Source organism: Oncorhynchus mykiss, chromosome 19, assembly GCF_013265735.2.
Source record: "Oncorhynchus mykiss isolate Arlee chromosome 19, USDA_OmykA_1.1, whole genome shotgun sequence".
Lineage (NCBI taxonomy): Eukaryota > Metazoa > Chordata > Actinopteri > Salmoniformes > Salmonidae > Oncorhynchus > Oncorhynchus mykiss.
This window is the reverse complement of record NC_048583.1, coordinates 64,283,754-64,308,753: the sequence shown is the minus strand read 5'-3', so window position 1 is coordinate 64,308,753 and position 25,000 is coordinate 64,283,754. Positions and strand designations below refer to the sequence as shown.

The 25,000-nt window shown below is 47.5% G+C and overlaps 1 protein-coding gene across 2 annotated transcripts in view; it reads left to right on the top strand.

Moving 5' to 3' along the window:
* paplna (papilin a, proteoglycan-like sulfated glycoprotein) overlaps positions 1–25,000 on the top strand; it is a 90,636-nt gene that overhangs the window by 62,457 nt on the left and 3,179 nt on the right. For both annotated transcript variants that reach the window (XM_036955386.1, XM_036955387.1), the window contains 7 exons: positions 3,031–3,163; positions 3,433–3,865; positions 13,550–13,711; positions 16,501–16,628; positions 16,706–16,829; positions 18,641–18,787; positions 24,262–24,389. In XM_036955386.1, coding sequence (XP_036811281.1) covers positions 3,031–3,163; positions 3,433–3,865; positions 13,550–13,711; positions 16,501–16,628; positions 16,706–16,829; positions 18,641–18,787; positions 24,262–24,389 — 1,255 coding nt within the window. The remainder of the gene's footprint in view (positions 1–3,030; positions 3,164–3,432; positions 3,866–13,549; positions 13,712–16,500; positions 16,629–16,705; positions 16,830–18,640; positions 18,788–24,261; positions 24,390–25,000) is intronic.

Below are 25,000 nucleotides of genomic sequence, written 5' to 3'. Positions count from 1 at the left end.
GAGAGAAAGATAAGTGTTATATATATATATAGAGAGAGAGAGAGAGAGTGAGAAGTGTTATAGAGAGAGAGAGAAGTGTTATAGAGAGAGAGAGAGAGAGAGAGCGAGAGAGAGAGAGTGAAGTGTTATAGAGAGAGAGAGAGAGAGAGAGAGAGAGACAGAGAGAGACAGAGAGAGAGAGAGAGTGAGATGTGTTATAGAGAGAGAGAAGTGTTATAGAGAGAGAGAATTGTTATATATACAGTTGAAGTCAGAAGTTTACATACACCTTAGCCAAATACATTTAAACTCAGTTTTTCACAATTCCTGACTTTTAATCCTAGTAAAAATTCCCTGTTTTAGGTTAGTTAGATTCACCACTTTATTTTAAGAATGTGAAATGTCAGAATAATAGTAGAGAGAATGATTTATTTCAACTTGTATTTCTTTCATCACATTCCCAGTGGGTCAGAAGTTTACATACAATCAATGAGTATTTGGTAGCATTGCCTTTAAATTGCTTAACTTGGGTCAAACGTTTCAGGTAGCCTTCCACAAGCTTCCCACAATAAGTTGGGTGAATTTTGGCCCATTCCTCCTGACAGAGCTGGTGTAACTGAGTCAGGTTTGTAGGCCTCCTTGCTCGCACAAGCCTTTTCAGTTCTGCCCACACATTTCCTACAGGATTGAGGTCAGGGCTTTGTGATAGCCACTCTAATACCTTGACTTTGTTGTCCTTAAGCCATTTTGCCACAACTTTGGAAGTATGCTTGTGGTCATTGTCCATTTGGAAGACCCATTTGCGACCAAGCTTTAACTTCCTGACTGATGTCTTGAGATGTTGCTTCAATATATCCAGATAATTTTCTTTCTCATGGTGCCATCTATTTTGTGAAGTGCACCAGTCCCCCCCTGCAGCAAAGCAGCCCCACAACATGATGCTGTCACCCCCGTGCTTCACGGTTGGGATGGTGTTCTTCGGCTTGCAAGCCTCCCCCTTTTTCCTCCAAACATAACAATGGTCATTATGGCCAAACAGTTCTATTTTTGTTTCATCAGACATTTCTCCCAAAACTACGATCTTTGTCCCCATGTGCAGTTGCAAACCGTAGTCTGGCTTTTTTATGGCGGTTTTGTAGCAGTGGCTTCTTCCTTGCTGAGCGGCCTTTCAGGTTATGTCGATATAGGACTCGTTTTACTGTGGATATAGATACTTTTGTACCTGTTTCCTCCAGCATCTTCACAAAGGTCCTTTTCTGTTGTTCTGGGATTCATTTGCACTTTTCGCACCAAAGTACGTTCATCTCAAGGAGACAAAACACGTCTCCTTCCTGAGCGGTATGACAGCTGCGTGGTCCCATGGTGTTTATACTTGCGTACTATTGTTTGTACAGATGAATGTGGTACCTTCAGGCATTTGGAAATTGCTCCCAAGGATGAACCAGACTTGTGGAAGTCTAAAAACAAAATTCAGAGGTCTTGGCTGATTTCTTTTGATTTTCCCATGATGTCAAGCAAAGAGGCCCTGAGTTTGAAGGTAGGCCTTGAAATACATCCACAGGTACATCTCCAAATGGCTCAAATTATGTCAATTAGCCTATCAGAAGCTTCTAAAGCCATGACATAATTTTCTGGAATTTTCCAAGCTGTTTAAAGGCACAGTCAACTTAGTGTATGTAAACTTCTGACCCACTGGAATTGTGATACAGTGAATTATAAGTGAAATAATCTGTCTGTAAACAATCGTTGGAAAAATAACTTGTGTCATGCACAAAGTAGATGTCCTAACCGACTTGCCAAAACTATAGTTTGTTAACAAGAAATATGTGGAGTGGTTGAAAAACGAGTTTTAATGACTCCTAACCTAAGTGTATGTAAACTAGTTTTAATGACTCCAACCTAAGTGTATGTAAACCTCCAACTTCCACTGTATTTGTATAGAGAGAGAGAGAGAGAGAGAGCGATACAGTTGAAGTCGGGAAGTTTACAGTGTAAATAAAGTAAACATTACACTCACAAAAGTATTAAAATAGACATGTCCAGTGTTGTATTATTGACTATGTACGGTGTTGTAACAATGTGAAAATAGTTCATGTACAAAAGGGAAGATAAATTAACAGATAAATGTAGGTTTTTATTTACAATGGTGTTTGTGTTCCACTGGTTGCCCTTTTCTCATGGCAACGGGCCACACATCTTGCTGCTGTGACGGCACACTGCAGTATTTCACCTAATAGATATGGGAGTTTATCAATGTTGGATTTGTTTTCAAATTCTTTGTGGATCTGCGTAATCTGAGGGAAATATGTGTCTCTAATATGGTCATACCTTTGGCAGGAGGTTAGGAAATACAGCTCAGTGAGTCTGTACATAGTCAAAGCTTTGCTTAAGTTTGGGTCAGTCACAGTGGTCAGGTATTACTGTGGTCAGGTATTCTGCCACTGTGAACTCTCTGTTTAGGACCTGAGAGCATTCTAGTTTGATCTGTTTCTTGGTTGATTCTTTCCAGTGTGTCAAAAAGTTATATTTTTGCTTTGTAATAATTTGGTTGGGTCTAATTGTGTTTCTGTCCTGGGGCTCTGTGGGGTCTCTCTCTCTCTGTCTCGCTCTCTCTCTCTCTCTCTCTCTCTCTCTCGCTCTCTCTCTCTCTCTCTCTCTCTCTCTCTCTCTCTCTCTCTGTCTCTCTCTCTCTGTCTCTCTCTCTCTCTCTCTCTTTCTCTCTCTGTCTCTCTCTCTCTCTCTGTCTCTCTCTCCCTCTTTCTCTCTTTCTCCCTCTCTCTCCCTCCCTCTCTCTCTCTCTCTCTCTCTCTCTCTCTCTCTCTCTCTCTCTCTCCCTCTCTCTCTCTCTCTCTCTCTCTCTCTCTCTCTCTCTCTCCCTCTCTCTCTCTCTCTCTCCCTCTCTCTCTCTCTCTCTCTCTCCCTCCCTCTCTCCCTCTGTCTGTCTGTCTGTCTGTCTGTCTGTCTGTCTGTCTGTCTGTCTGTCTCTCTCTCTCTTTCTCTCTGCCTCTCTCTCTCTCTCTCTCTCCCTCTCTCTCTCTCTCTCTCTCTCAGGCTCCTACTTCTCCCCTCCTACCAGCTGAAAACAGTATCCAGTGTCGTCTGACCACCTACGGCTGCTGTTTCGACCGTACGTCAACCGCCGCAGGTCCCGATGGAGAGGGCTGCCCCACTCCACCTGACAATGGTAGGACAGGGACGGGGGAGGAGTTCAGGGGGGGGGGGGGGGGTGAAGAGGTGAGGAGGGGGAACTGGGCGGGAGGAAGAGAGGGGAGATGGGAGACAGGTTTGAGGAATGCTAATAAAAAGGGCAGGAAGTTAATGTTATAGATCATTTATTGTTTTTTGACATTCTCTCGACCCGGGTTTGATTCTCGGTCGGAGCTACCCTCCGAATTCGCTACAGTATTAAGAGAAGCTTGTAATTATCTTCCCTGTTTCTCCCCCATTCTATAGTTCCCAGAACCACCTGTTCTCTGCCCAAGGCGGCCGGCTCCTGCAGTGGCTGGACGGGCCGATACTTCTACGACGTCACCGCCGCCAAGTGCTCACACTTCTGGTACGGTGGCTGCCACGGCAACGACAACAACTTCTTGACCCGCGGAGACTGTCAGAGCAGGTGCCCTGGGGCCCGGACCAGCCAGACCAGCCACACCTACCAGCCGAGCCATGACATGCGCAGGGTCTTCACGGTGCAGCGCGGCACCTCAGGGGGATCCACTGGAGGGCGCAAGGGAGCCAGCGCCGCAGACCACGCCCACAGGGCCAGGGTCCATGTCCGACCCCACCGCCCAGTCACCTACTTCGCCCACCCTGCAGCGAGGAAAGACCCTGAGGACCGACCAGCACCCAACCCTGCTGCTCCATCCGCTGCCAACCAGCTGGCTAGGTAACACTGCTTCCCTCAGGAGGAACCAATGGGAAACAAGGCACAGCCTAAAGACACACACACACACGCACGCACGCACGCACGCACACACACACACACACACACAGTATATACCCTCTTCAAAGCACACTATCCCCCCACTATCTCCTCACTATCCCCACACTATCCCCTCACTATCCCCACACTATCCCCTCACTATCTCCTCACTATCCCCCCACTATCTCCTCACTATCCCCTCCTCACTATCCCCACACTATCCCCTCACTATCATCTCCTCACTATCCTCTCACTATCACCTCCTCACTATCCCCACCCTATCCCCTCACTATCCCCTCACTATCACCTCCTCACTATCCCCTCACTATCCCCCCACTATCTCCTCACTATCCCCTCACTATCTCCTCACTATCCCCCCACTATCTCCTCACTATCCCCTCACTATCCCCACACTATCTCCTCACTATCACCTCACTATCACCTCCTCACTATCCACTCCACACTATCCCCTCACTATCACCTCTACACTATCCTCTCACTATCACCTCCTCACTATCCCCACACTATCTCCTCACTATCACCTCACTATCACCTCCTCACTATCCACTCCACACTATCCCCACACTATCACCTCACTATCCCCCCACTGTCCCCTTACTATCCCCATACTATCATCTCACTATCCCCCCACTATCCCCTCACTATCCCCACACTATCCCCCCACTATCCCCACACTATCCCCCCACTATCCCCACTCTATCACCTCACTATCCCCCCACTATCCCCACACTATCCCCCCACTATCCCCTCACTATCCCCACACTATCCCCCCACTATCCCCACACTATCCCCCCACTATCCCCACTCTATCACCTCACTATCCCCCCACTATCCCCACTCTATCACCTCACTATCCCCACACTATCCCCACACTATCCCCACTCTATCACCTCACTATCCCCACACTATCCCCCCACTATCCCCACTCTATCACCTCACTATCCCCCCACTATCCCCACACTATCCCCCCACTATCCCCTCACTATCCCCACACTATCCCCCCACTATCCCCACTCTATCACCTCACTATCCCCACACTATCCCCCCACTATCCCCACACTATCACCTCACTATCCCCCCACTATCCCCACACTATCCCCACTCTATCACCTCACTATCCCCCCACTATCACCTCACTATCCCCACACTATCCCCCCACTATCCCCACTCTATCACCTCACTATCCCCCCACTATCCCCCCACTATCCCCACACTATCCCCCCACTATCCCCACACTATCACCTCACTATCCCCTCACTATCCCCCCACTATCCCCACACTATCACCACGCTGCCGCTACCAGAGATACCTCTCTCACACGCAGCAACACACATGCTTGACCTTTAACCTCATCGTATGGTGGTGTGGTCTCATCGTATGGTGGTGTGGTCTCATCGTATGGTGGTGTGGTCTCATCGTATGGTGGTGTGGTCTCATCGTGTGGTGGTGTGGTCTCATCGTGTGGTGGTGTGGTCTCATCGTATGGTGGTGTGGTCTCATCGTATGGTGGTGTGGTCTCATCGTATGGTGGTGTGGTCTCATCGTATGGTGGTGTGGTGGTGTGGTCTCATCGTATGGTGGTGTGGTCTCATCGTATGGTGGTGTGGTCTCATCGTATGGTGGTGTGGTGGTGTGGTCTCATCGTATGGTGGTGTGGTCTCATCATGTGGTGGTGTGGTCTCATCGTATGGTGGTGTGGTGGTGTGGTCTCATCGCGTGGTGGTGTGGTCTCATCATGTGGTGGTGTGGTCTCATCGTATGGTGGTGTGGTCTCATCGTATGGTGGTGTGGTCTCATCGTGTGGTGGTGTGGTCTCATCGTGTGGTGGTGTGGTCTCATCGTGTGGTGGTGTGGTCTCATCGTGTGGTGGTGTGGTCTCATTGTGTGGTGGTGTGGTCTCATCGTGTGGTGGTGTGGTCTCATCGTGTGGTGGTGTGGTCTCATCGTGTGGTGGTGTGGTCTCATCGTATGGTGGTGTGGTCTCATCATGTGGTGGTGTGGTGGTGTGGTCTCATCGTATGGTGGTGTGGTCTCATCATGTGGTGGTGTGGTCTCATCATGTGGTGGTGTGGTGGTGTGGTCTCATCGTATGGCGGTGTGGTGGTGTGGTCTCATCGTGTGGTGGTGTGGTGGTGTGGTCTCATCGTATGGCGGTGTGGTGGTGTGGTCTCATCGTATGGTGGTGTGGTGGTGTGGTCTCATCGTATGGTGGTGTGGTGGTGTGGTCTCATCGTATGGTGGTGTTGGTGGTGTGGTCTCATCGTATGGTGGTGTGGTCTCATCATGTGGTGGTGTGGTCTCATCGTATGGTGGTGTGGTGGTGTGGTCTCATCGTATGGTGGTGTTGGTGGTGTGGTCTCATCGTATGGTGGTGTGGTCTCATCGTATGGTGGTGTGGTCTCATCGTATGGTGGTGTGGTGGTGTGGTCTCATCGTATGGTGGTGTGGTCTCATCGTATGGTGGTGTGGTCTCATCGTATGGTGGTGTGGTGGTGTGGTCTCATCGTATGGTGGTGTGGTCTCATCGTATGGTGGTGTGGTGGTGTGGTCTCATCGTATGGTGGTGTGGTCTCATCGTATGGTGGTGTGGTCTCATCGTATGGTGGTGTGGTGGTGTGGTCTCATCGTATGGTGGTGTTGGTGGTGTGGTCTCATCGCGTGGTGGTGTGGTCTCATCGTATGGTGGTGTGGTCTCATCGTATGGTGGTGTGGTCTCATCGTGTGGTGGTGTGGTGGTGTGGTCTCATCGTATGGTGGTGTGGTCTCATCGTATGGTGTTGTGGTCTCATCGTATGGTGGTGTGGTCTCATCGTGTGGTGGTGTGGTGGTGTGGTCTCATCGTATGGTGGTGTGGCCTCATCGTGTGGTGGTGTGGTGGTGTGGTCTCATCGTATGGTGGTGTGGTCTCATCGTATGGTGGTGTGGTCTCATCGTATGGTGGTGTGGTGGTGTGGTCTCATCGTATGGTGGTGTGGTCTCATCGTATGGTGGTGTGGTGGTGTGGTCTCATCGTATGGTGGTGTTGGTGGAGTGGTCTCAACGTATGGTGGTGTGGTCTCATCATGTGGTGGTGTGGTCTCATCGTATGGTGGTGTGGTGGTGTGGTCTCATCGTATGGTGGTGTTGGTGGTGTGGTCTCATCGTATGGTGGTGTGGTCTCATCGTATGGTGGTGTGGTCTCATCGTATGGTGGTGTGGTGGTGTGGTCTCATCGTATGGTGGTGTGGTCTCATCGTATGGTGGTGTGGTCTCATCGTATGGTGGTGTGGTGGTGTGGTCTCATCGTATGGTGGTGTGGTCTCATCGTATGGTGGTGTGGTGGTGTGGTCTCATCGTATGGTGGTGTGGTCTCATCGTATGGTGGTGTGGTCTCATCGTATGGTGGTGTGGTGGTGTGGTCTCATCGTATGGTGGTGTTGGTGGTGTGGTCTCATCGCGTGGTGGTGTGGTCTCATCGTATGGTGGTGTGGTCTCATCGTATGGTGGTGTGGTCTCATCGTGTGGTGGTGTGGTGGTGTGGTCTCATCGTATGGTGGTGTGGTCTCATCGTATGGTGTTGTGGTCTCATCGTATGGTGGTGTGGTCTCATCGTGTGGTGGTGTGGTGGTGTGGTCTCATCGTATGGTGGTGTGGCCTCATCGTGTGGTGGTGTGGTGGTGTGGTCTCATCGTATGGTGGTGTGGTCTCATCGTATGGTGGTGTGGTCTCATCGTATGGTGGTGTGGTGGTGTGGTCTCATCGTATGGTGGTGTGGTCTCATTGTATGGTGTTGTGGTCTCATCGTATGGTGATGTGGTCTCATCGGGTGGTGGTGTGGTCTCATCGTATGGTGGTGTGGTCTCATTGTATGGTGTTGTGGTCTCATCGTATGGTGGTGTGGTCTCATCGTGTGGTGGTGTGGTGGTGTGGTCTCATCGTATGGTGGTGTGGTCTCATCGTATGGCGGTGTGGTCTCATCGTATGGTGGTGTGGTCTCATCGTGTGGTGGTGTGGTGGTGTGGTCTCATCGTATGGTGGTGTGGTCTCATCATGTGGTGGTGTGGTCTCATCGTATGGTGGTGTGGTGGTGTGGTCTCATCGCGTGGTGGTGTGGTCTCATCATGTGGTGGTGTGGTCTCATCGTATGGTGGTGTGGTCTCATCGTATGGTGGTGTGGTCTCATCGTGTGGTGGTGTGGTCTCATCGTGTGGTGGTGTGGTCTCATCGTGTGGTGGTGTGGTCTCATCGTGTGGTGGTGTGGTCTCATCGTGTGGTGGTGTGGTCTCATCGTGTGGTGGTGTGGTCTCATCGTGTCGTGGTGTGGTCTCATCGTGTGGTGGTGTGGTCTCATCGTATGGTGGTGTGGTCTCATCATGTGGTGGTGTGGTGGTGTGGTCTCATCGTATGGTGGTGTGGTCTCATCATGTGGTGGTGTGGTCTCATCATGTGGTGGTGTGGTGGTGTGGTCTCATCGTATGGCGGTGTGGTGGTGTGGTCTCATCGTGTGGTGGTGTGGTGGTGTGGTCTCATCGTATGGCGGTGTGGTGGTGTGGTCTCATCGTATGGTGGTGTGGTGGTGTGGTCTCATCGTATGGTGGTGTGGTCTCATCGTATGGTGGTGTGGTGGTGTGGTCTCATCGTATGGTGGTGTTGGTGGTGTGGTCTCATCGTATGGTGGTGTGGTCTCATCATGTGGTGGTGTGGTCTCATCGTATGGTGGTGTGGTGGTGTGGTCTCATCGTATGGTGGTGTTGGTGGTGTGGTCTCATCGTATGGTGGTGTGGTCTCATCGTATGGTGGTGTGGTCTCATCGTATGGTGGTGTGGTGGTGTGGTCTCATCGTATGGTGGTGTGGTCTCATCGTATGGTGGTGTGGTCTCATCGTATGGTGGTGTGGTGGTGTGGTCTCATCGTATGGTGGTGTGGTCTCATCGTATGGTGGTGTGGTGGTGTGGTCTCATCGTATGGTGGTGTGGTCTCATCGTATGGTGGTGTGGTCTCATCGTATGGTGGTGTGGTGGTGTGGTCTCATCGTATGGTGGTGTTGGTGGTGTGGTCTCATCGCGTGGTGGTGTGGTCTCATCGTATGGTGGTGTGGTCTCATCGTATGGTGGTGTGGTCTCATCGTGTGGTGGTGTGGTGGTGTGGTCTCATCGTATGGTGGTGTGGTCTCATCGTATGGTGTTGTGGTCTCATCGTATGGTGGTGTGGTCTCATCGTGTGGTGGTGTGGTGGTGTGGTCTCATCGTATGGTGGTGTGGCCTCATCGTGTGGTGGTGTGGTGGTGTGGTCTCATCGTATGGTGGTGTGGTCTCATCGTATGGTGGTGTGGTCTCATCGTATGGTGGTGTGGTGGTGTGGTCTCATCGTATGGTGGTGTGGTCTCATCGTATGGTGGTGTGGTGGTGTGGTCTCATCGTATGGTGGTGTTGGTGGTGTGGTCTCATCGTATGGTGGTGTGGTCTCATCATGTGGTGGTGTGGTCTCATCGTATGGTGGTGTGGTGGTGTGGTCTCATCGTATGGTGGTGTTGGTGGTGTGGTCTCATCGTATGGTGGTGTGGTCTCATCGTATGGTGGTGTGGTCTCATCGTATGGTGGTGTGGTGGTGTGGTCTCATCGTATGGTGGTGTGGTCTCATCGTATGGTGGTGTGGTGGTGTGGTCTCATCGTATGGTGGTGTGGTCTCATCGTATGGTGGTGTGGTGGTGTGGTCTCATCGTATGGTGGTGTGGTCTCATCGTATGGTGGTGTGGTCTCATCGTATGGTGGTGTGGTGGTGTGGTCTCATCGTATGGTGGTGTTGGTGGTGTGGTCTCATCGCGTGGTGGTGTGGTCTCATCGTATGGTGGTGTGGTCTCATCGTATGGTGGTGTGGTCTCATCGTGTGGTGGTGTGGTCTCATCGTATGGTGGTGTGGTCTCATCGTATGGTGTTGTGGTCTCATCGTATGGTGGTGTGGTCTCATCGTGTGGTGGTGTGGTGGTGTGGTCTCATCGTATGGTGGTGTGGCCTCATCGTGTGGTGGTGTGGTGGTGTGGTCTCATCGTATGGTGGTGTGGTCTCATCGTATGGTGGTGTGGTCTCATCGTATGGTGGTGTGGTGGTGTGGTCTCATCGTATGGTGGTGTGGTCTCATTGTATGGTGTTGTGGTCTCATCGTATGGTGATGTGGTCTCATCGGGTGGTGGTGTGGTCTCATCGTATGGTGGTGTGGTCTCATTGTATGGTGTTGTGGTCTCATCGTATGGTGGTGTGGTCTCATCGTGTGGTGGTGTGGTGGTGTGGTCTCATCGTATGGTGGTGTGGTCTCATCGTATGGCGGTGTGGTCTCATCGTATGGTGGTGTGGTCTCATCGTGTGGTGGTATGGTGGTGTGGTCTCATCGTATGGTGGTGTGGTCTCATCGTATGGTGGTGTGGTCTCATCGTATGGTGGTGTGGTCTCATCGTATGGTGTTGTGGTCTCATCGTATGGTGGTGTGGTGGTGTGGTCTCATCGTATGGTGTTGTGGTCTCATCGTATGGTGGTGTGGTCTCATCGTGTGGTGGTGTGGTCTCATCGTATGGTGTTGTGGTGGTGTGGTCTCATCGTATGGTGGTGTGGTCTCATCGTGTGGTGGTGTGGGGGTGTGGTCTCATCGTATGGTGGTGTGGTCTCATCGTGTGGTGTTGTGGTGGTGTGGTCTCATCGTATGGTGGTGTGGTCTCATCGTATGGTGGTGTGGTGGTATGGTGGTGTGGTCTCATCGTATGGTGGTGTGGTCTCATCGTATGGTGGTGTGGTCTCATCGTATGGTGTTGTGGTCTCATCGTGTGGTGGTGTGGGGGTGTGGTCTCATCGTATGGTGGTGTGGTCTCATCGTATGGTGGTGTGGTCTCATCGTGTGGTGGTGTGGGGGTGTGGTCTCATCGTATGGTGGTGTGGTCTCATCATATGGTGTTGTGGTGGTGTGGTCTCATCGTATGGTGGTGTGGTCTCATTGTATGGTGGTGTGGTCTCATCGTATGGTGGTGTGGTGGTGTGGTCTCATCGTATGGTGGTGTGGTCTCATCGTGTGGTGGTGTGGTCTCATCGTATGGTGGTGTGGTCTCATCGTATGGTGTTGTGGTCTCATCGTATGGTGTTGTGGTCTCATCGTGTGGTGTTGTGGTCTCATCGTATGGTGTTGTGGTCTCATCGTGTGGTGGTGTGGTGGTGTGGTCTCATCGTATGGTGGTGTGGTCTCATCGTATGGTGTTGTGGTCTCATCGTATGGTGTTGTGGTCTCATCGTGTGGTGTTGTGGTCTCATCGTATGGTGTTGTGGTCTCATCGTGTGGTGGTGTGGTGGTGTGGTCTCATCGTATGGTGGTGTGGTCTCATCGTATGGTGTTGTGGTGGTGTGGTCTCATTGTATGGTGGTGTGGTCTCATCGTGTGGTGGTGTGGTGGTGTGTTCTCATCGTATGGTGGTGTGGTCTCATCGTATGGTGTTGTGGTCTCATCGTATGGTGGTGTGGTCTCATCGTGTGGTGGTGTGGTGGTGTGGTCTCATCGTATGGTGGTGTGGTCTCATCGTATGGTGTTGTGGTCTCATCGTATGGTGGTGTGGTCTCATCGTGTGGTGGTGTGGTGGTGTGGTCTCATCGTATGGTGGTGTGGTCTCATGGTGTGGTGGTGTGGTCTCATCCTATGGTGGTGTGGTCTCATCGTATGGTGGTGTGGTCTCATCGTATGGTGGTGTGGTCTCATCGTATGGTGGTGTGGTGGTGTGGTCTCATCGTATGGTGGTGTGGTCTCATCGTGTGGTTGTGTGGTCTCATAGTATGGTGGTGTGGTCTCATCGTATGGTGGTGTGGTCTCATCGTATGGTGGTGTGGTCTCATCGTATGGTGGTGTGGTCTCATCGTATGGTGGTGTGGTGGTGTGGTCTCATCATGTGGTTGTGTGGTCTCATAGTATGGTGGTGTGGTCTCATCGTATGGTGGTGTGGTCTCATCGTATGGTGGTTTGGTCTCATCGTATGGTGGTGTGGTCTCATCGTATGGTGGTGTGGTCTCACCGTATGGTGGTGTGGTGGTGTGGTCTCATCGTGTGGTTGTGTGGTCTCATCGTATGGTGGTGTGGTCTCATCGTATGGTGGTGTGGTCTCATCGTATGGTGGTGTGGTGGTGTGGTCTCATCGTATGGTGGTGTGGTCTCATCGTATGGTGGTGTGGTGGTGTGGTCTCATCGTATGGTGGTGTGGCCTCATCGTGTGGTGGTGTGGTGGTGTGGTCTCATCGTATGGTGGTGTGGTGGTGTGGTCTCATCGTATGGTGGTGTGGCCTCATCGTATGGTGGTGTGGTGGTGTGGTCTCATCGCATGGTTATGTGGTCTCATCGTATGGTGGTGTGGTCTCATCGCATGGTGGTGTGGTGGTGTGGTCTCATCGTATGGTGGTGTGGTGGTGTGGTCTCATCGTGTGGTGGTGTGGTCTCATCGTATGGTGGTGTGGTGGTGTGGTCTCATCGTATGGTGGTGTGGTTTTGTGGTCTCATCGTATGGTGGTGTGGTGGTGTGGTCTCATCGTGTGGTGGTGTGGTCTCATCGTATGGTGGTGTGGTGGTGTGGTCTCATCGTATGGTGTTGTGGTGGTGTGGTCTCATCGTATGGTGGTGTGGTCTCATCATGTGTTGGTGTGGTGGTGTGGTCTACATCGTATGGTGGTGTGGTCTCATCGTATGGTGGTGTGGTGGTGTGGTCTCATCGTATGGTGGTGTGGTGGTGTGGTCTCATCGTATGGTGGTGTGGTCTCATCGTGTGGTGGTGTGGTGGTGTGGTCTCATCGTATGGTGGTGTGGTCTCATCGTATGGTGGTGTGGTGGTGTGGTCTCATCGTATGGTGGTGTGGTGGTGTGGTCTCATCGTATGGTGGTGTGGTCTCATCGTATGGTGGTGTGGTCTCATCGTATGGTGGTATGGTGGTGTGGTCTCATCGTATGGTGGTGTGGTCTCATCGTATGGTGGTGTGGTCTCATCGTATGGTGGTGTGGTCTCATCGTATGGCGGTGTGGTGGTGTGGTCTCATCGTATGGTGGTATGGTGGTGTGGTCTCATCGTATGGTGGTGTGGTCTCATCGTATGGTGGTGTGGTGGTGTGGTCTCATCGTATGGTGGTGTGGTCTCATCGTATGGTGGTGTGGTCTCATCGTATGGTGGTGTGCTCTCATCGTGTGGTGGTATGTTCCTGTTCCATGTGCCTCCTCTGCTCTAGACTCCTCCTCTAGACGCCCCCTCTAGACGCCTCCTCTAGACTCCTCCTCTAGACTCCTCTTCTAGACTCTTCCTCTAGACTCCTCCTCTAGACTCTTCCTCTAGACGCCTCTTCTAGACTCCTCTATCTCCAGTAGAAATAGAATGTCACATTTCCATTTCTATGCTCTCTAGCTCTATACTATCTAGCTCTATGCTAGCTCTATGCTATCTAGCACTGTGTTGTCTAGCTCTATGTTGTCTAGCTCTATGCTGTCTAGCTCTATGTTGTCTAGCTCTATGTTGTCTAGCTCTATGCTGTCTAGCTCTATGCTGTCTATCTCTATGCTGTCTAGCTCTATGTTGTCTAGTTCTATGCTAAAATAATCAGCATAAAGTGACTTTCCTCTTTTCCTTTTTCCTTTCCTCTCCAGCCTGACCCAGCCAGGGGGGGTGAAGATCGACCAGTCCGACCCGACCACGGTGGAGGCTCTGGTGGGACAGACGGTAGTGTTACCTTGCAGAGTCTCTCCAGCTCCGTCCTCCACCATCCTAGTGGAGTGGAGGAAGGATGGAGTCCCTCTCACTACCTTTAGGTGAGCACACCACATTTTTGACATGTTAATCATTTAGCAGACGCTCTTAGCAACTTACAGCCAGCCGTTGAAGGTAGCGAGCCGTATGTCAGCCGAGCCGTATGTCAGCCGAGCCGTATGTCAGCCGACCCGTATGTCAGCCGTTGAAGGTAGCGAGCCGTATGTCAGCCGAGCCGTATGTCAGCCGATTCACTGTCGTAGTTTATTGAGGAATGTGAAACTCTAATAAAACAGTTTATCGGTCAAATCGGTGAGCGTAAAGAAAAGGGATGTTCTGATACACTGGGACTATACCTGGATGTTCTGATACACTGGGACTATACCTGGGTGTTCTGATACACTGGGACTATACCTGGGTGTTATGATACACTGGGACTATACCTGGGTGTTCTGATACACTGGGACTATACCTGGGTGTTCTGATACACTGGGACTATACCTGGGTGTTCTGATACACTGGGACTATACCTGGGTGTTCTGAAGTTTACGTACACTTAGGTTGGAGTTATTAAAACTCATTTTTTCAACCACTCCACAAATGTATTGTTAACAAACTATAGTTTTGACAAGTCGGTTAGGACATCTACTTTGTGCAGGACACAAGTCATTTTTGCCCACATATTTTCTATAGGATTGAGGTCAGGGCTTTGTGATGGCCACTCCAATACCTTGACTTTGTTGTCCTTAAGCCATCTTTGGAAGTATGTTTGGGGTCATTGTCCATTTGGAAGACCCATTTGTGCCCAAGCTTTAACTTCCTGACTGATGTCTTGAGATGTTGCTTCAATATATCTACATAATTGTCCTTCCTCATGGTGCCATCTACATGTATATTGTGAAGTTCACCAGTCCCTCCTGCAGCAAAGCACCCCCACAACATGATGCTGCCACCCACGTGCTTCACGTTGGGATGGTGTTCTTTGGCTTGCAAACCTCCCCTTTTTCCTCCAAACATAACGATGGTCATTATGGCCAAACAGTTATATTTTTGTTTCATCAGACCAGAGGACATTTCTCCAAAAAGTACGATCTTTGTCCCCATGTGCAGTTGCAAACCGTAGTCTGGCTTTAGTATGGCTGTTTTGGAGCAGTGGCTTCTTCCTTGCTGAGCGGCCTTTCAGGTTATGTCGATATTGGACTTGTTTTACAGTGGATATAGATACTTTTGTACCTGTTTCCTCCAGCATCTTCACAAGGTCTTATGCTGTTGTTCTGGGATGGATTTGCACTTTTCGCACCAAAGTACGTTCATCTCTAGGAGACAGAACGTGTCTCCTTCCTGAGCAGTATGATGGCTGAGTGGTCGAGAGAGAGAGACAGGTAGAGAGAGACAGGAAACACAGGGATAAATACACTGGGACAGAGAGACAGGAAACACAGGGATAAATACACTGGTACAGAGAGACAGGAAACACAGGGATAAATACACTGGGACAGAGAGACAGGAAACACAGGGATAAATACACTGGCACAGAGAGACAGGAAACACAGGGATAAATACACTGGCACAGAGAGACAGGAAACACAGGGATAAATACACTGGTACAGAGAGACAGGAAACACAGGGATAAATACACTGGTACAGAGAGACAGGAAACACAGGGATAAATACACTGGCACAGAGAGACAGGAAACACAGGGATAAATACACTGGTACAGAGAGACAGGAAACACAGGGATAAATACACTGGGACAGAGAGACAGGGAACACAGGGATAAATACACTGGTACAGAGAGACAGGAAACACAGGGATAAATACACTGGTACAGAGAGACAGGAAACACAGGGATAAATACGTTGGAACAGAGAGACAGGAAACACAGGGATAAATACACTGGTAGAGAGAGACAGGAAACACAGGGATAAATACACTGGCACAGAGAGACAGGAAACACAGGGATTAAAACACTGGTACAGAGAGACAGGAAACACAAGGATAAATACACTGGCACAGAGACAGGAAACACAGGGATAAATACACTGGTACAGAGAGACATTAAACACAGGGATAAATACACTGGGACAGAGAGACAGTAAACACAGGGATAAATACACTGGTACAGAGAGACAGGAAACACAGGGATAAATACACTGGTACAGAGAGACAGGAAACACAGGGATAAATACACTGGTACAGAGAGACAGGAAACACAGGGATAAATACACTGGTACAGAGAGACAGGAAACACAGGGATAAATACACTGGTACAGAGAGACAGGAAACACAGGGATAAATACACTGGGACAGAGAGACAGGAAACAGGGATAAATACACCAGGGATAATAAGCCACACCTGGAGGGGGTGGAGACAATCACAAGGACAGGTGAAACAGATCAGGGTGTGACTAACTAATTCATTTATTTTATTTGACTGATTTCCTGATATGAACTGTAACTGAGTAAATTCTTTGAAAAATGTTGCGTGTTGCGTTTTATAATGTTATTCAGTTTACTGTATTATAAACTGGGTGGTTTGAGCCCTGAATGCTGATTGGCTGAAAGCCATAGCAGTATTTTTACTGCTCTAATTACGTTGGTAACCAGTTTATAACAGCAATAAGGCACCTCAGGGGTTTGTGGTACATGGCCAATATACCACGGCTAAGGGCTGTTTCCATGGACCTGCGCATTGCGTTGTGAGAATGAACAGCCGTTAGCGTTAGCCATATACCACACCCTCTCGGGCATTACTGCTTAAATAATATTTTCAGTGTTCTGGGCGTATTCTATATACACTAATGTGCTGGATATTTTAAGTGTGTGCAACTGTCAAATCCTTCCCCCCAGGCATCATCCGCAGCCTAATGGTTCCCTGTTAGTTGGTCCTCTAACTAAGGCTGACTCTGGTTGGTTGCTCTGTGTGGCAACGCGTGACCGTGAGAGAGATCACCGCTACGTGTACCTGTCTGTCTCAGGTATGTAGATACACGTCTGTCTGTGTGTTTGTTTTACCTTGTGGGGACCTTGAGCCAAATCACCGTGTGTTTGACAGAGAACACCAGAGGATCCCAGGCGGTACAGGACACGACAGGAAGCCTCCCCCAAGATGGAGCAGACAGGACAGGAGAGACAGGAATAATACTGCCGTCAGTACCTCATCGCCAGCCCTCACCCAAGTATGAGTCACACACACAGCCCTCACCCATCCACCAACCGCTCCTCTCCACATAGTCCCATCCACAACCCCTCCTCTCCACATAGTCCCATCCACAACCCCTACTCTCCACATAGTCCCATCCACAACCCCTCCTCTCCACATAGTCCCATCCACAACCCCTCCTCTCCACATAGTCCCATCCACAACCCCTCCTCTCCACATAGTCCCATCCACCAACCCCTCCTCTCCACATAGTCCCATCCACAACCCCTCCTCTCCACATAGTCCCATCCACCAACCCCTCCTCTCCACATAGTCCCATCCACAACCCCTCCTCTCCACATAGTCCCATCCACAACCCCTCCTCTCCACATAGTCCCATCCACAACCCCTCCTCTCCACATAGTCCCATCCACAACCCCTCCTCTCCACATAGTCCCATCCACAACCCCTCCTCTCCACATAGTCCCATCCACAACCCCTACTCTCCACATAGTCCCATCCACAACCCCTCCTCTCCACATAGTCCCATCCACAACCCCTACTCTCCACATAGTCCCATCCACAACCCCTCCTCTCCACATAGTCCCATCCACAACCCCTACTCTCCACATAGTCCCATCCACAACCCCTCCTCTCCACACAGTCCCATCCACAACCCCTCCTCTCCACATAGTCCCATCCACAACCCCTCCTCTCCACATAGTCCCATCCACAACCCCTCCTCTCCACATAGTCCCATCCACAACCCCTCCTCTCCACATAGTCCCATCCACAACCCCTCCTCTCCACATAGTCCCATCCACAACCCCTCCTCTCCACAACCCCTCCTCTCCACATAGTCCCATCCACAACCCTTACTCTCCACATAGTCCCATCCACAACCCCTCCTCTCCACATAGTCCCATCCACAACCCCTCCTCTCCACATAGTCCCATCCACAACCCCTCCTCTCCACATAGTCCCATCCACCAACCCCTCCTCTCCACATAGTCCCATCCACAACCCCTCCTCTCCACATAGTCCCATCCACCAACCCCTCCTCTCCACATAGTCCCATCCACAACCCCTCCTCTCCACATAGTCCCATCCACAACCCCTCCTCTCCACATAGTCCCATCCACAACCCCTCCTCTCCACATAGTCCCATCCACAACCCCTCCTCTCCACATAGTCCCATCCACAACCCCTCCTCTCCACATAGTCCCATCCACAACCCCTACTCTCCACATAGTCCCATCCACAACCCCTCCTCTCCACATAGTCCCATCCACAACCCCTACTCTCCACATAGTCCCATCCACAACCCCTCCTCTCCACATAGTCCCATCCACAACCCCTACTCTCCACATAGTCCCATCCACAACCCCTCCTCTCCACACAGTCCCATCCACAACCCCTCCTCTCCACATAGTCCCATCCACAACCCCTCCTCTCCACATAGTCCCATCCACAACCCCTCCTCTCCACATAGTCCCATCCACAACCCCTCCTCTCCACATAGTCCCATCCACAACCCCTCCTCTCCACAACCCCTCCTCTCCACATAGTCCCATCCACAACCCCTCCTCTCCACATAGTCCCATCCACAACCCCTCCTCTCCACATAGTCCCATCCACAACCCCTCCTCTCCACATAGTCCCATCCACAACCCCTCCTCTCCACATAGTCCCATCCACAACCCCTCCTCTCCACATAGTCCCATCCACAACCCCTCCTCTCCACATAGTCCCATCCACAACCCCTCCTCTCCACATAGTCCCATCCACAACCCCTCCTCTCCACATAGTCCCATCCACAACCCCTCCTCTCTGTGTATGATGGTTCAGGTTCAGTATAGACCGATCAGGTTCGTCGTCTGTGGAGGGGAAAGCAGGACAGACGGTCAGACTAGCCTGTAAGATCATCCCAACGTCAGCGCTCTCTTCGGTCAGCCTCCAGTGGACCAGAGAAGGACAGACACTCAACTCTCTCAGGTAACAGTGTTAGTCCTGCAAAACCCCCAGTTTGAGGTCAGAGCCACGGATTCAGAGATATTTAAAACCTTTTTATTCAGAGATATTTAAAATAGATCTTAATAGCTTTTTATTCAGAGATATTTAAAATAGATCTTAATAGCTTTTTATTCAGAGATATTTAAGACCTTTTTATTCAGAGATATTTAAGACCTTTTTATTCAGAGATATTTAAGACCTTTTTATTCAGAGATATTTAAGACCTTTTTATTCAGAGATATTTAAGACCTTTTTATTCAGAGATATTTAAGACCTTTTTATTCAGAGATATTTAAAATAGATCTTAATACCTTTTTATTCAGAGATATTTAAGACCTTTTTATTCAGAGATATTTAAGACCTTTTTATTCAGAGATATTTAAGACCTTTTTATTCAGAGATATTTAAGACCTTTTTATTCAGAGATATTTAAGACCTTTTTATTCAGAGATATTTAAGACCTTTTTATTCAGAGATATTTAAGACCTTTTTATTCAGAGATATTTAAGACCTTTTTATTCAGAGATATTTAAGACCTTTTTATTCAGAGATATTTAAGACCTTTTTAGCTTTGCTTTTCCATTTAGTTTTTATTGTTATTCTTTCAGTTTTTTTTGTTTGTTTTCTTCTCTGAAGTTCATTGCATTCATGTCTGAAATGTGCTATATAAATACATTTGATTTGATTTAGAGAGCTGGGACATTTAAGGTTTCTATAATCTGATGCATTTTAACATGACACTACAACATTCTATAACAGACATGTTATCTCCCCCGTTACCATGACACTACAACATTCTATACCAGCCATATTATCTCCCCCATTAACATGACACTACAACATTCTATAACAGACATATTATCTCCCCCATTAACATGACACTACAACATTCTATAACAGACATATTATCTCCCCCATTAACATGACACTACAACATTCTATTACAGACATATTATCTCCCCGTTAACATGACACTACAGCATTCTATAACAGACATGCTATCTCCCCGTTAACATGACACTACAACATTCTATTACAGACATATTATCTCCCCGTTAACATGACACTACAACATTCTATAACAGTCATATTATCTCCCCGTTAACATGACACTACAACATTCTATAACAGACATATTATCTCCCCCGTTAACATGACACTACAACATTCTATTACAGACATATTATCTCCCCGTTAACATGACACTACAACACTCTATAACAGCCATGTTATCTCCCCCGTTAACATGACACTACAACATTCTATACCAGCCATATTATCTCCCCCATTAACATGACACTACAACATTCTATAACAGACATATTATCTCCCCCATTAACATGACACTACGACATTCTAAAACAGACATATTATCTCCCCATTAACATGACACTACAACATTCTATTACAGACATATTATCTCCCCGTTAACATGACACTACAGCATTCTATAACAGACATGCTATCTCCCCGTTAACATGACACTACAACATTCTATTACAGACATATTATCTCCCCGTTAACATGACACTACAACATTCTATAACAGACATGTTATCTCCCAGTTAACAAGACACTACAACATTCTATTACAGACATATTATCTCCCCGTTAACATGACACTACAGCATTCTATAACAGACATGTTATCTCCCCGTTAACATGACACTACAACATTATATTACAGACATATTATCTCCCCCATTAACATGACACTACAACATTCTATAGCAGCCATGTTATCTCCCCCATTAACATGACACTACAACATTCTATAACAGACATATTATCTCCCCCATTAACATGACACTACAACATTCTATAACAGACATATTATCTCCCCCATTAACATGACACTACAACATTCTATAACAGTCATATTATCTCCCCGTTAACATGACACTACAACATTCTATAGCAGCCATGTTATCTCCCCCGTTAACATGACACTACAACACTCTATAACAGTCATATTATCTCCCCCGTTAACATGACACTACAACATTCTATAGCAGCCAGGTTATCTCCCCCGTTAACATGACACTACAACACTTTATAACAGACATATTATCTCCCCCATTAACATGACTCTACAACATTCTATAACAGACATATTATCTCCCCCATTAACATGACACTACAACATTCTATAACAGACATATTATCTCCCCCATTAACATGACACTACAACATTCTATAACAGTCATATTATCTCCCCGTCAACATGACACTACAACACTCTATTACAGTCATATTATCTCCCCCGTTAACATGACACTACAACATTCTATAGCAGCCATATTATCTCCCCCGTTAACATGACACTACAACATTCTATAACAGACATATTATCTCCCCCATTAACATGACACTACAACATTCTATAACAGTCATATTATCTCCCCGTCAACATGACACTACAACACTCTATTACAGTCATATTATCTCCCCCGTTAACATGACACTACAACATTCTATAGCAGCCATATTATCTCCCCCGTTAACATGACACTACAACACTCTATAACAGTCATATTATCTCCCCCGTTAACATGACACTACAACATTCTATAACAGACATATTATCTCCCCCGTTAACATGACACTACAACATTCTATTACAGACATATTATCTCCCCGTTAACATGACACTACAACACTCTATAAAAGCCATGTTATATCCCCCGTTAACATGACACTACAACATTCTATTACAGACATATTATCTCCCCCGTAACATGACACTACAACATTCTATTACAGACATATTATCTCCCCGTTAACATGACACTACAACACTCTATAACAGCCATGTTATCTCCCCGTTAACATGACACTACAACACTCTATAACAGTCATATTATCTCCCCCGTTAACATGACACTACAACATTCTATAGCAGCCATGTTATCTCCCCCGTTAACATGACACTACAACACTCTATAACAGACATATTATCTCCCCCATTAATATGACACTACAACATTCTATAACAGACATATTATCTCCCCCATTAACATGACACTACAACATTCTATAACAGACATATTATCTCCCCCATTAACATGACACTACAACATTCTATAACAGTCATATTATCTCCCCCATTAACATGACACTACAACATTCTATAGCAGCCATATTATCTCCCCCGTTAACATGACACTACAACATTCTATAGCAGCCATGTTATCTCCCCCGTTAACATGACACTACAACACTCTATAACAGTCATATTATCTCCCCCGTTAACATGACACTACAACATTCTATAACAGACATATTATCTCCCCCGTTAACATGACACTACAACATTCTATTACAGACATATTATCTCCCTGTTAACATGACACTACAACACTCTATAACAGCCATGTTATCTCCCCCGTTAACATGACACTACAACATTCTATTACAGACATATTATCTCCCCCGTTAACATGACACTACAACATTCTATTACAGACATATTATCTCCCCGTTAACATGACACTACAACACTCTATAACAGTCATATTATCTCCCCCGTTAACATGACACTACAACATTCTATAGCAGCCATGTTATCTCCCCCGTTAACATGACACTACAACACTCTATAACAGTCATATTATCTCCCCCGTTAACATGACACTACAACATTCTATAGCAGCCATGTTATCTCCCCCGTTAACATGACACTACAACACTCTATAACAGCCATGTTATCTCCCCGTTAACATGACACTACAACACTCTATAACAGTCATATTATCTCCCCCGTTAACATGACACTACAACATTCTATAGCAGCCATGTTATCTCCCCCGTTAACATGACACTACAACACTCTATAACAGACATATTATCTCCCCCATTAATATGACACTACAACATTCTATAACAGACATATTATCTCCCCCATTAACATGACACTACAACATTCTATAACAGACATATTATCTCCCCCATTAACATGACACTACAACATTCTATAACAGTCATATTATCTCCCCCATTAACATGACACTACAACATTCTATAGCAGCCATATTATCTCCCCCGTTAACATGACACTACAACATTCTATAGCAGCCATGTTATCTCCCCCGTTAACATGACACTACAACACTCTATAACAGTCATATTATCTCCCCCGTTAACATGACACTACAACATTCTATAACAGACATATTATCTCCCCCGTTAACATGACACTACAACATTCTATTACAGACATATTATCTCCCTGTTAACATGACACTACAACACTCTATAACAGCCATGTTATCTCCCCCGTTAACATGACACTACAACATTCTATTACAGACATATTATCTCCCCCGTTAACATGACACTACAACATTCTATTACAGACATATTATCTCCCCGTTAACATGACACTACAACACTCTATAACAGTCATATTATCTCCCCCGTTAACATGACACTACAACATTCTATAGCAGCCATGTTATCTCCCCCGTTAACATGACACTACAACACTCTATAACAGTCATATTATCTCCCCCGTTAACATGACACTACAACATTCTATAGCAGCCATGTTATCTCCCCCGTTAACATGACACTACAACACTCTATAACAGTCATATTATCTCCCCCGTTAACATGACACTACAACATTCTATAACAGACATATTATCTCCCCCGTTAACATGACACTACAACATTCTATAACAGCCATGTTATCTCCCCGTTAACATGACACTACAACATTCTATAACAGACATATTATCTCCCCCGTTAACATGACACTACAACATTCTATAACAGCCATGTTATCTCCCCGTTAACATGACACTACAACACTCTATAACAGCCATGTTATCTCCCCCATTAACATGACACTACAGCATTCTATAACAGACATGCTATCTCCCCTTTAACATGACACTACAACATTCTATAACAGACATATTATCTCCCTGTTAACATGACACTACAACATTCTATAACCGACATATTATCTCCCCGTTAACATGACACTACAACATTCTATAACAGACATATTATCTCCCCTTTAACATGACACTACAACATTCTATAACAGACATATTATCTCCCCCATTAACATTACATGGAGAATATTTAAACAATGATATGTCACTGAATGTCTATAATTTAGAACAATATATTCAACATTGTAAAAGTTGTGCCAACTCTCTAAACCGTGGCTCAGCTTGTTCTAGTCAACCATTTCGTAGCTTACTTTATGTTTTAGGTCCGTGTTGCTCTACACATCTCAATGTGGCCCACTGCAAGACATCTCTTCCCTTTCTACTCTAAGCCAGAATCTAAAGAGAAAATGCCCATTTTATGAAAATGTAAAGGCCGATGTTTTCTTATGCCTTGTCTTATTACTGTTTGGATAAGTACAACTCTCTTGCCATAAATGTGACTGTGATTGGTTGTTTCTGCCCCGTGCGTAAATGTGATTGGTTGTTGCTATGTAGACATGCACAGCATGCGGACGGCACCCTTGTGATTGGCCAGTTGAGGTCAGATGACTCAGGTGTCTACACCTGTACAGGCTCCACCCACAGTCAACTGGAGCAGAGACAGCTCACGCTCAAAGTACAAGGTGATTGGCTTCAGACACACCTGTCTCACATACCTGACTTGGCCATACCTGTCTCACTGGTACACATCTGTCTTTCACACCTGTGTTACAAACGTGACTTACTAGGACACACCTGTCTCACCTGTCTCACCTCTGTCTCACCTCTGTTACACCTGTCTCACCTGTCTCACCTCTGTTACACCTGTCTCACCTCTGTTACACCTGTCTCACCTGTCTCACCTCTGTTAGACCTGTCTCACCTCTGTTACACCTGTCTCACCTCTGTCTCACCTGTCTCACCTCTGTTACACCTGTCTCACCTCTGTCTCACCTGTCTCACCTCTGTCTCACCTCTGTTAGACCTGTCTCACCTCTGTTACACCTGTCTCACCTCTGTCTCACCTGTCTCACCTCTGTTACACCTGTCTCACATACCTGACTTGGCCATACCTGTCTCACTGGTACACATCTGTCTTTCACACCTGTGTTACAAACGTGACTTACTAGGACACACCTGTCTCACCTGTCTCACCTGTCTCACCTCTGTCTCCCTGTCTCACCTCTGTTACACCTGTCTCACCTGTCTCACCTCTGTCTCACCTCTGTTAGATCTGTCTCACCTCTGTTACACC